This window comes from Ovis aries, chromosome 1 (genome assembly GCF_016772045.2).
Source record: "Ovis aries strain OAR_USU_Benz2616 breed Rambouillet chromosome 1, ARS-UI_Ramb_v3.0, whole genome shotgun sequence".
Lineage (NCBI taxonomy): Eukaryota > Metazoa > Chordata > Mammalia > Artiodactyla > Bovidae > Ovis > Ovis aries.
In genome coordinates this window covers 227,057,050-227,069,565 of record NC_056054.1, presented here as the reverse complement: position 1 = coordinate 227,069,565, position 12,516 = coordinate 227,057,050, and the positions used below count along the sequence as shown (strand labels likewise).

The following is a 12,516-nucleotide window of genomic DNA, read 5'->3' as shown; positions in this document are numbered from 1 at the left end:
TAAACTGGCTAAAGCCGACTAGGCCCAAGATGGCGGAAGGTTCACCTCCCCACAGACCTTGAGCCTTACTCACTGTAATACATTAGCACAAGCTAAATAACACACCACCAACACCATAACATCTCTGAGGCCGACCATAACAGGTCAAAAAGTGGGCAGTGGCCCAAATCCTGAAAATCTCTGCTCCTTCCCCAAAGACTTGAAATAATCCTCCCACTGTCGTTAGCATAAGAAATGACACAGCCCACAAAAACTAGCCTCCAGGGGTGCTCTTACCTTTTGAGACAGTCTGGGTTCTGTCTTTGCAGTATGTTTCTCCCAGGGCCGCTCTCACTTTCCAAGACGATCCCAGATCCTGGGGCATTGAGATGGAGCACACTCTGTCTGTCTACTATGTATCTCTTTTAATAAATCCACTTCTTCCCTATCAGTTTGTCTCTCACTGAACTCTTTCTGCGAACAAAGAACCTGAGCTTCAGTAAGTCCTGACTCAAGGGGAGCAATTTTGACTAAAAGACAAGTGCATTCAAGTCCCAGTCAGAGTTGCTTGGTTTCACCTGGAGCCTACTGCCTCGGATTTGTTCACAAGCCTCAGCTGTGGGAGAAAGAAGGTGGGGAAGAAGGGCCTGGCGGCTCAGCGGTGAGCCCAGTCTTTGACCTTGAACCCCACCAGCTTTTCCCCATGACATTTTCTGACCTTGCTTTTTTGCCTTTACCTAAATTTGTTAATGGACTTCTCTGGTGGCTTAGACGGTAGAGAATCTACCTGCAATGTGGGAGATCTGGGTTTGATCCCTGGGTTGGGAAGATCCCCTGGAGGAGGGCATGCAACCCACTCCAGTATTCTTGCCTGGAGAATCCCATGGACAGAGGAGCCTGGCAGGCTACATAGCCTTTGCTATATGGGGTTGCAAAGAGTCAGACACAGCTGAGCAACTAAGCACAATACAAAAACAAATTTGTTAATATATTGTTAAAACATTTGTTATAAAAATAATTCATCCTTGTTGTTGAGAATGAAGTGATAAAAGGTACTTTAAAGGTAGCAAAGTTGTTGAGAGGCAATTCTTATTACCAGTTTGATGTTTTCTTCTGCTTGTTTGTGTGTGGTTTCTATATATGTTAGGGAGAAGGGAAAGAGTGTGATTTAAAACCTTTGGTGCAGCTGCTGCAACCTTTTAAGAGAATGATGTAATTCACCATGAGGGACCTTGATTTTTTAATCTGGAAAAAATGTTGTGTAGGGGGTCCTTTAAGGGTAAAATGTAAGTAGCACTGACCTCCACCCTTCCTCCCACAGGTGAGAGGAAAGCATGAAAAGGGCTAAGTTGACAAGACATTTTAGAAATTATTCACTGAAAACCTAAAGGAGGGGTAAGGGCTTGCAAAGGTGGAAGAAAGGTTAGATGTGAGGGGAGACTATCCGAGTGCAAGTTCTGTGCCTGTCATTTACCTTAAATACAGAGCTATGGTACCCATTCTTGTTGGGCCCTCCTTTGACTTTATAAGACCCATGAGACTACCCAATCAAACTGCCTCTTGCCTCTCAGGGCCCATATTCCCATGCTTGCTTCTGTCTCCTACCAACACCGCCATCACCACAGGCCACCTGTTTTGACTTCTTAAAGGATCTGTCCTGTATTAACTACACATGGGAACTGATAGACAATGTGAGAGGGTTCTAATGGCTTACACAAAATCCAGAGTTGGCTTAAGATGAATTCCCAGTGGATATAAAGAACACCAAAGATGGGGTTCTGCTACATTTCTTACATTCACCCTTCCAGCCTCAAAGCTGGCCCCCTTCCAATGCCTCTCTCTCCCACTCCATATCCTGAAATAACTGCCTACCAGACCCCAAGAGAAGAGAGCTTTATCCCTAACTTCATAGTCAGAAATACTGTTATAAATAGCTCAACTCTGGCTGCTCTTCATCTGGCGAGTTGATTGGAACATAATACCAAGATCACTTAAGCAAGAGCTGGGGGTAGATTAAGGAGGGTGAAAGGGCAGCCCTCTCAGGGAAGGGCTCAAAGCACCCTCTCCAAGTGAGCCAGAAAACCTCTGGTCCACTGGGGCTGGCCTCAGATTCCAGATCCCTGAGCCCCTTCTTCTCACACACGAGGTGTGGCAGTGCTTAGTCATTCAGTCATGTCAGACTCTTTGGGACCCCATGGACATAGCCCGCCAGGCTCCTCTGTCCATGGGATTCTCCAGGCAAGAATACTGGAGTGGGTTGCCATGCCTTCCTCCTAGGGATCTTCCCAACCCGGGGATTGAACCCAGGTCTCCTCCATTGTAGGCCGATTCTTGATCATCTGAGCCACCAGGGAAGCAGATCATTGGACCCAACTATAATTTCCAGGGAGACTAAATCCCCCCATCCCTAGCCGCCAGTGACACTAGCCTTGGCAAGAGATTTGCTTTGGTCAGCGGATATAGTCAGCGGATATAGAGGCCAGCATTTCCACCAGCTCTTTTCCCCCTCCATTGATAAGGATGACATATTCCAGACAAGGGCTGTCCTTCAACCCGGCCCTGAGGTGAGAAGACACACACAGTAACCAGGGCAGCATGCCAATGTAACCAGTGGCGTGCGGTATGGATGAAAAGAACACACGGTTGTTAACGACTTCTGGGATCTGCTCTTGCAGGATAATCTGGCAGAAGTTAACATGCTTGGGTCCCAGACTCAATGCTTACGGAGCAAGCAAAGTAAATGAGTGACACAGAGTATGTAAGACCACGGGGACGGCAGGGCTGTGGATGGTAGAAGGCTCCGGTACTGAACTTTGTTATCAGTTAAAATAAAGAGTGCTGCTGATGTGGTTAAACATCAGAGGCCAAGATTTTAATAATACAGCTGATTAATACTGCTGCTGCTGCTAAGTCACTTCAGTCGTGTCCAACTCTGTGTGACCCCATAGACAGCAGCCCACTAGGCTCCGCTGTCCCTGGGATTCTCCAGGCAAGAACACTGGAGTGGGTTGCCATTTCCTTCTCCAACGCATGAAAATGAAAAGTGAAAGTGAAGTCGCTCAGTCATATCCGACTCTTAGTGACCCCATAGACTGCAGCCCACCAGGCTCCTCCTTCCATGGGATATTCCAGGCAAGAGTACTAGAGTAGAGTACTCTAGTACTAGAGTAGTACTAGAGTACTAGTACTAGTATGCCATCACCTACTTGGAAACAAACATGAAGTTAAAGACAAAAAATAAAATGACCCGACCTCTTAATGTTTTTCATAATCATTTAATTCTTTAGAGATCTCTTAAGCAACAATCTGTAGTTGAAAAGGAAAAATCTTCTAAAACTTGGCAATTATTCACATTTTACTTCTTTTTTTAGTCTTACAAGTGAAGGGACACTATCTTTTATTTCACAAGTTCTCTTTAAAACTTCTTTGAGTTTGCTTCCCAAACATGAATATAAACAACGCAAATTCAATCAAATCTAATCCTACCAAAAAAAAAACAAACAACCCACCACCTGTGTCTTAGAGAAAGTGACTCCCGGATGCGTGGGAATTAGCAAAGGCATGGATTGATTCCACAGAGTATTTATTTTATGATTTTTATTGTGATTGGATCAGGTCTGAGATGAGGGAAATGGAAACAGCCTTGTTATAAGGAATCACACGTTATAACACTTCTAATTCAAATTAAGCTTTTTTACAGGAAAATTACAAATGTATGAGTGTTCTGAGAGCTGACTATATACTTTAAAGTTCATATTTTCTCCCAACAGATTTGATCTTTTGCCATAGTGTAACCCAGAGAAAGTTACTTGTCCCATATCAGGCATAATGGGAAACTGCACAGCCCCAAGAATATGGGGGCAAGGAGTGCTCTTCTTGGACCAACTGGTAGGTCAAAGGTGACCTACGTCACCACTTCTATGAAACAACGCATTTCTCTCCAACATGGAAATTAGACTTGATTTTAGACCATGTAGTAGGGCTTTCCTCTTGATGTGAAACTAGTAACAACAGCAACAGTGCTTTTTTTCTTTATTCTTTTTTATTCTCAAACTGATTGTTAATGAAAAAAACATGGAACAGTTAACTGCAACTCAAATATTAGTCTTCTCTTTCCAACTCAAGCACTGAAATACGATACTGCTTTCCATGATATTCTGGCCATCGTGTTCGTTCGTTCTTTTTGGGCTTCAGAGTCCTTTCTAAAAGGAAACATGCTACCTGGCAGTCTATATTACTCCAAATTTCCAGGCAGAAAAATGAGACAAATGAAGTGACATCTAAAAATACCAGGGATTATGTTTCTAAAAACAAGACAGTAATTTTGATCTTCTTGCTTTAATTCTTCTCTATATTACCACGATGAAATATTTATCAAAGTCCAAGAGATTATTGATATACAATAATGACTACACATTAGTGGAGCTATTCATCATAAATTCATCACTGAAGTAACTGGAAAAAAAGTTTATTCTGTTTATGCAGTATTGAAACAACCAAAACATTCAAACATCCATAAAGTGTAAAACTCTAAGTATTATTAAATAATAACTCTTTAATACTGCAACATCTTGAAATATCTTCCAAATGACCAAAAACAGATTAAACTTTGTTCAGAAATAACTTCAGTTTCTTTTACACAGAACTGTATATTTAAAGAAACTAGTAATCCATGTAAGATATACACAAAACCCTGAACTGACTAGATGCCTCAATGAATAATGCTCCACACTGTTTTGTTGTTATGGATAAATGAGCTTATAATTCAATGAAAACCCATTTAAGAAGCTCTAGACTACAGAATGACATGTTCAAACTGTTTGGTCCTATTAGTTTTATTTTAAAAAAACCCCTCCCATTCCTATAAGATTTTAATTCCTCTGAATATCACCTTTAAAAGGCTTGACTTGATTGTTGTCATAATAAACCACAGGCCAAGTGTAACCCTCCAGTCTCCAGTCTATAGGCTCTATACGAGCTTCAGCTTTGAGCCACACAGTGACCTTCTCATGGGTTTTTCATTGGCGATTTCATAGCCTAACAATAACACTTTCCATAAAGTATCCTCCCTTCTCTAGGCTTTGGGTAGAATGTCAAATTAATAATGACATGTGGTGTTCCTTAGCATAACCTGCCAAAATGTGATGATTTCCTTGGAAGAAAAGCCATGGGCTGCAATCACACGTCTGAGCTGACAGACATCCAAATGGATCCTATATAAAAAGAAAAGGTTGGTGTCTTCTGGAATATGAATGTCCACTTTTAATAAATTCAAACAGATCCCAACATATACATCTTCAAACTTGATGGGTTTTACGTGACTCATCATTTCATAGATTCTCGGCACCAAATCTCTGGACATTATATAACCCAACCCACTGCAGTAAGGCGGGAACACCTTGAAGGGATATTCCTGGTATGAAATATGGGTTTTTTGGTAAAATCCTCGATAAGAATAATTATCAATTAGAGGATAACCTGTGAAAAACTTCTCTGAGTGGTTTAAATTTAAAAGATACTTCACTAAATTGCCAGTATTGACGAAAACATCAGTGTCTGTCTTCATGATATACCTGGCGTTGGGGCAAAACTCAGTTACCCACCTAAATGCCATAATGGTTTTCAAGGTCAGATTATTGTATGTATCTAAAAAATCCTGTCGTATTATGTCCCCATAAAGGAGGTGTTCATCCTCTAAGGATAATGCTAACATTTTGTCTTCCTTTTCAGCCTGTTGGCCTAATAAGAAAAATGTAAGAACTTCATATCCCCACCAAGACTTCTTTTCACCCCAAGTAACTCTAATGGCCTGCCTGGCTTTCACATCTGAGGGGTGTGAGGTCACCAGGATGACAAGAAATGGGTTTTGATGAGAGCAATTTGAATGCTCTCGAAGTGTGAAGCGGAAGTCTTGTCTGTAAATGGGCTCATACTCATAGAAGTACATCCAGTTCACACGTTCTATCACATTGTAGTGCGGCAGACTGAGGTACCACATCACCAGGAAACTCAGCAGCGACAGCAGCAGAAGGCTCCATTTCAGGGATCTGAGTGACATCCTAGCTGGAAGCGTGGTCAGGAGTGCCGGGGCCATTCACAGCAGCTCAGAAGCATGCAAGCCTCGGGTTCTGGAAGATTTATCAAAGACCTGCTTAGTATGCCATCACCCGAAACACATTTCCAAATGATACTGATCACCTCCTTAAAAGAAAAAGAACCGGGAAAACAAATGTATCAAAGCAAAATCAAATACCCTGACCTGAGTCTACTTAACTTCATTTAACTATAAGCAAAAGGATACCCACAACCAAAAGTATATTTCAGCATTTTATATCAAGACCAATGTTAAAAACATATTCTTAATTATTTGGGGAAAATTAATACTTCCTGCTTGACATAAATAACTGTTGAAATAATTCTTTACTTCTTTTTCATAGTAGTAGAGAAGTAATTTGTTTTATTTTTACTGTAGATTTATTTTGTAACTCCACTCCCCCATTACTCATCTCTTTCTGTCCCTCTGGATATCCAGGATAAAATCATTACTGCAAAGAAATATTATCAGCAACAAAACCATTAATGTGAAGAGATATTATCATCGACATGTCCAAATAGACCAAGGGTCTTTCTCAGCTGTGGGATCTGATGTGATTCTAGCAAATCTAGAGTAAGAAAAGGGCTACAATTGTTCTTGGTGACCTGCTTGATATGGGATGAGATAAAAGTGGAGATACTTCCCCTGAAAGGCGGGTCTTCTAAACATAAACAGAATAACCATCTCTGGAGTTTTTTAATGCACAAGACTATAAAATAGCTTTTTCTTGCCTCAAATACCACCCCAGCCCCTTTCTAACTCACTTGCTGAACTCAATGATCAGTGTGGACAGCAAGTGCTTAAAGGTCTGTCTGTAGTATGAGTTTTCATGTGTTTTCCATTCTAATCTGTTCAGAAATCCTGCATAGGATGGGATGGAATCTCCTAGAACTCTTGCCTTAACACAGAAATTCCATCTGAGACAAGAAAACAGAGCTAGGAGACATGGTGCATTCACAGTCTCAAGCTCAGCTCTGTTTTGGATCTCAAGGATGAAGTTGGTTTACAGTTCGGGACCCCACAGGGCTTTCCTGGTGCCAAGATCATGGGCCTCAGTCCAAAGGCATTCATGACTGTTATTAGACCTTCTACATCCACAGGCTGCACCAGGCACTAAGGAGGCCAAAGGAAGAAGGAATGGGAGAACAGATTCCAAGACAACAGGTCACAGTAATGCAGTACAAACTGTTTACATCAAGTGCCAAGGGACTTTAGACTAAGACAGATCAACTAACACCAAGGGCAGGCTGAGGAAGCTTCTTGATGATGACCTTTCACCTGCAATTATCTGGGGGAAGGGCTCCTGGGAACCCAGAATTTGCTGTGGAGGGCATACATTAATGTCATTACTTAGAAAGACTGGTTTACCAAGGGCTCTACCCTTGGGTTTATCTTAGGTCTTTGGACACAGTTCTGTCTGTTGAAAGTGAAAGAGCAAGTTGCTCAGTCATGTCTGACTCTTTGCGACTCTACGGACTATACAGCCCATGGAGTTCTCCAGGCCAGAATACTGGAGTGGGTAGCCTTTCCCTTCTCCAGGGGATCTTCCCAACCCAGGGATTGAACCCAGGTCTCTAGCATTGCAGCCAGATTCTTTACCAGCTGAGCCACGAGGGAAACCGAAGAATACTGGAGTGGGCAGCCTATCCCTTCTCCAGAGGATCTTCCTGACCCAGGAATCAAACCGGGATCTCCTGCATTGCAGGCAGATTCTTTATCAACTGAGCTATCAGGGAAGCCCCTCTTTAGTCTCTTAATACACATAAAAATGACAAGATCTCAAGACTCCTTCTCCTTTCCATCTGGCCATATCTTAGCTGCCCTGACTACTTATGGCCAATAATCTTTCCTATCTCTAATGTTTTTTATATTTTAAGTCACACAGTACAGTGGAATGCTTTGGAAAACTCTCTAGTTTGGTTTCATGTTTGTTTATGTGTCTTGCCTTTCCACTTATATCCTATGACCTTATTGGCAAAGAATGTTTTTGACAAGCGTCAAAATAGTTGCTTAAAACTCAACATGAAAAAAAACTAAGATCGTGGCAACTGGTCCCATCACTTCACAGTAAATAGAAGGGGAAAAAGCAGAAGCAGTGACAGATTTTATTTTCTTGGGGTCCAAAATCACTGTGGATGGTGACTGAAGCCATGAAATCAAAAAATGCTTGCTCCTTGGAGGGAAAACTATAACAAACCTAGACACCATATTAAAAGTAGAGACACTACTTTGCCAACAAAGGTCTGTATAGTCAAAGCTATGGTTTTTCCAGCAGTCATGTACAGATATAAGATTTGGCCCATAAAAAAACCTGAGTGCTGAAGAATTGATGCTTTCAAATTATGGGGGCTGGAGAAGACTCTTCAGAGTTCCCTGGACTGCAAGGAGATCAGGCCAATCAATCTCAAAGGAAATCAAACCTGAATATTCATTGGAAGGACTGATGCTGAAGCTGAAGCTCCAATACTTGGGCCACCTGATGTGAAGAGCTGACTCACTGGAAAAGACCCTGATGCTGAGAAAATTTGAAGGCAAAAGGAAAGAGGGTGGCAGAGGATGAGATGGTTAGATAGCATCACAGACTCAATGGACATGAATTTGAGCAAAGTCTGGAAGATAATGAAGGAAGAGAAAGGAGCCTGGTGTGCTGCAGTCCATATGAGCAAAGAATCAGATATGACTTAACTACTGAACAACAACAAAGTACAAGACAGAGACAGACCTACAGTAGAAGTGCAATGAACAATGACTTGTTTGATATGACATTTCTGTTTAAAGCTCAACATTCAGAAAACGAAGATCATGGCATCCGGTCCCATCACTTCATGGGAAATAGACGGGGAAACAGTGGAAACAGTGGCAGACTTTTATTTTGGGGGGCTCCAAAATCACTGCAGATGCTGACTGCAGCAATGAAATTAAAAGATGCTTACTCCTTGGAAGAAAAGTTATGACCAACCTAGATAGCATATTCAAAAGCAGAGACATTACTTTGCCGACTAAGGTCTGTCTAATCAAGGCTATGGTTTTTCCTGTGGCCATGTATGGATGTGAGAGTTAGACTGTGAAGAAGGCTGAGTGCTGAAGAATTGATGCTTTTGAACTGTGGTGTTGAAGAAGACTCTTGAGAGTCCCTTGGACTTCAAGGAGATCCAACCAATCCATTCTGAAGGAGATCAGCCCTGGGATTTCTTTGGAAGGAATGATGCTAAAGCTGAAACTCCAGTACTTTGGCCACCTCATGCGAAGAGTTGACTCACTGGAAAAGACTCTGATGCTGGGAGGGATTGGGGGCAGGAGGAGAAGGGGACGATAGAGGATGAGATGGCTGGATGGCATCACTGACTCGACAGATGTGAGTCTGAGTGAACTGCAAGAGTTGGTGATGGACAGGAGGCCTGGTGTGCTGAGATTCATGGGGTCGCAGAGTCGTACACGACTGAGCGACTGAACTGAACTGAAGGATAAAATGTAGGTCTGCCCATCCCACCCCCATCCTTCCTTCTCCCCATTAATAGTCTTACCCAGCCAGTTCCCAGAGAAACCTGAAACAGAACAGACCGTGAATGAGAATTATGGAAGAAATTAATATCTTCTTGCTCTTTTCCCTCACCTGCCCACTAGACACAGCATAACCCTAGGGGGCGAGCACCATCTAATCTCAGCCACTGATGCCTGTACATTAATCACAACAGTTACCAAATGGCAATTTTACATCTCATTCTAATGAATCAACACATTATAACAAATTACAGACAAATAGAAGGATCCTGAGTAATGCACACACAGTAATGGAGGCCCAAATACTCTTCAATAATGGGAAAAATTCAAAACAGCAAATATTATTATAAAAGTTATCCTATATGCCTTCTACAAGCCATAGTTCACAAATGTGAAATTGTGTCTGTGTTATTACATCTATTCCTTATGGGCCTATGAACAAAATAGCAGAAAAAAGAAAAGGAATGGTCTAATCCAAGAGTCGGGGGAAGGTCTTTCAGGACTGGCTGGAACAGACTGTAGGTTACCCACAACACAGGTGGCTCCAAAGGTGAAGACTAGAGTCCAAACCCAGCTCTATTCTTTACCAACCAGGGCAAGCTTGGGGCGTGTTATTTCTCTCTAGAAGCCCCAGTTTCCTCATCTCTGCACTGAAGATGTCAATATGGTGTGAATTAGTGACAGTGTGTGCAAAGCATCTGGCCAGTGTCAGGTACACAACAAACAGAGGCTGTCATCATGAGCCATATCCCACCCTTGGCATCTGTTTCTTCCTGTTTATGTTCATTAAATTGATTTTTATTGTTGAAAGGGATTGTTCTAAAGAAATTATCTTGATGAATTCTTCTTAACTTGAAGAAATGTATGTTTCAAAGCCATAAACAGATTTCTATTTCTTACCTTCTTTCTTGATTTTTCTCTTCTGAGTGAAAGACCTTCAATTTCAATAACTGAGCATTGATAGCAAGTAGCAGTCAAAATAATGCTTGGAATTTCTGTAAGATATATAAGAAGCGTAACAAGCATTTACTTATGGGTCAGGGGAATCAGAGGTCAGAGATGGAAAGGGAACCCCCTTCCCTATTCTGATTTCTTTCTAAAGTGAAACATATGCTGAAAAAGTAGTTAAAGAAAACCCTACCAGTTCACAGAATTCAGAAAGTTCATGGATTCATCATGAAGGCCACTCGGTATTCAAGACACAAAGCCTCTAAGTCCTCACGTCAGCTGGTGTCTCATGTCATCCTACCCCAGTTCCACTTGCCCTGATAAAGAACTCAGGGTCACTAAAAGCAGTGAAACTGCTAACAGACACTAAACTTCTAAAAGACACTTTGCTTGTAACCTCTCTTTAATCCTTTTTCACACACGTACATATAAGGTAACCCAGACGTGAGACTGTCAACTTCTCCCCAATCCACTCTTTCCCCCTTTGAACCTCCGATTCTGCTCACAAATACCCAAGACACATTAGTAAACTGAAAACTATGCACCACATCTCACTTCCTGCCACGATTCAGGATGCTCAATGTAGCTTCATTTTCCTCAGTCAAGTTTAAAACGCAGAACAGAATGTGAAAAACAGGAAGGTAGTGATATATATATATATATATATATATATATCTCCTTATACCAAAACCACTCCAGATGAGTTAAAGATTCTAAATGGGAGAGAAATAAACTGGTAAGAGCGTTAAAACAAAATATGAGTGAACATTCTAATACTTTTGAAGTGGGTAAGAACTTTCAGTTATCCCACGTAAGGAAACAACCCAGAACTCATAAAGGAAATTTTGATCAAATAAAAATGTCAAAAAATTCTTGAACAAGGTTGAAAACCAAAAAAAAAAACAAAAAACAGTAACATAATAAAAAGCACAAAGTTGAAAGATTAAAAAAAAAACAAAACAGGGTATTTATAGTAAATAATTTATAAGCCAAATAAGAAAAAGGTCCACATAGTTTAATAAGCAATGGATAAATGCAAAAAGATAATAAATGGCCAAAAGGAAAATTTTCAAAATAATTACAAAAGATCAATAAAACAAGAAAAGATACTCAAACCTCACTCAGTAAGATACTCAAATGATAATAAGCAGAGCTATTGATAAAAACCTCAAACTGGAAACATAAAGGGAAAAAATGACAATACTCAGTTTATGTGAGGAAAAGAGGCATTCTTGGACACCTTCTGGAGAGGAAAATTAAATATGTATAAAAAACGTGAATGTGCACACTCTTTGACTAATACCACTGCAAGCAATTTATCTTAAAGACATTTTCAGGCAACTGTGCGTACTTTATAAAATAAAAATAATTTTAAAGCCTCACAATACGGAATTGATTAAATAAAATTATGACACATCCATACAATAGTACGTGCATGCTATGTTGCTTCAGTGGTGTCCAACTCTTTGTGACCCTATGGACTGTAGCCTGCCAGGCTCCTCTGTCCATGAGATTCTCCAGGTATTAATACTGGCATGGGTTGCCATGCCCTCTTCCAAATCTTCTCGACACTATACATTTATTCAATGCTATATACAATGATGTTCATTTATATTCCCTTGATAATCACTAAGTGAGAAATGCAGTAGCAAAACTGCAAATATAGTATGATTCCTTTTGAAAGATGAAAAGGCAAGTCTCTATAAATCCATATAGCTACACATGCAGAGGAAGATGTGTTCTAGAAGGATGTGTTTCAATATGTCAACAGTTTTAATTCTGTGGGATTTCTGGAAAGATTTCTTTCTTTCCTCTTCTTTTCTTATCATTTGAATTTTACACTATTTGTGCATTGTCTTTGTAAACAGATAAAAACAAAGTAAAAAAACTGCACTTCACGCTTGCATGTCTCAAAGTTTTACTGAATGATAGTAACACTAAGTTGGCAGTTCAGTTCAGTTGCTCAGTCGTGTCTGACTCTTTGCGACCCCATG

The 12,516-nt window shown here is 40.8% G+C and overlaps 1 protein-coding gene across 20 annotated transcripts in view; it reads right to left on the bottom strand.

Annotated features, from left to right (window-relative positions):
- Positions 1 to 3,238: 3,238 nt before the first annotated feature.
- The window catches only part of B3GALNT1 (beta-1,3-N-acetylgalactosaminyltransferase 1 (globoside blood group)), a 31,268-nt gene continuing 21,990 nt past the window's right edge, over positions 3,239 to 12,516 (bottom strand). For 11 of the 20 annotated variants that reach the window (XR_009595168.1, XR_009595171.1, XM_060394221.1 and 8 more), the window contains 3 exons: positions 10,475 to 10,569; positions 9,598 to 9,618; positions 3,239 to 6,107 (listed from right to left, as the gene is read on the bottom strand). Coding sequence is in view for 16 of the 20 variants with exons in the window: in XM_060394221.1 (XP_060250204.1) it covers positions 5,078 to 6,073 (996 nt within the window). In the remaining 4 variants the exon portion in view is untranslated. Of the gene's footprint in view, positions 10,570 to 12,516 lie in introns of all 20 variants that reach the window. The other 9 variants (XR_009595172.1, XM_060394235.1, XM_027958798.2 and 6 more) reach the window with 4 other exon arrangements.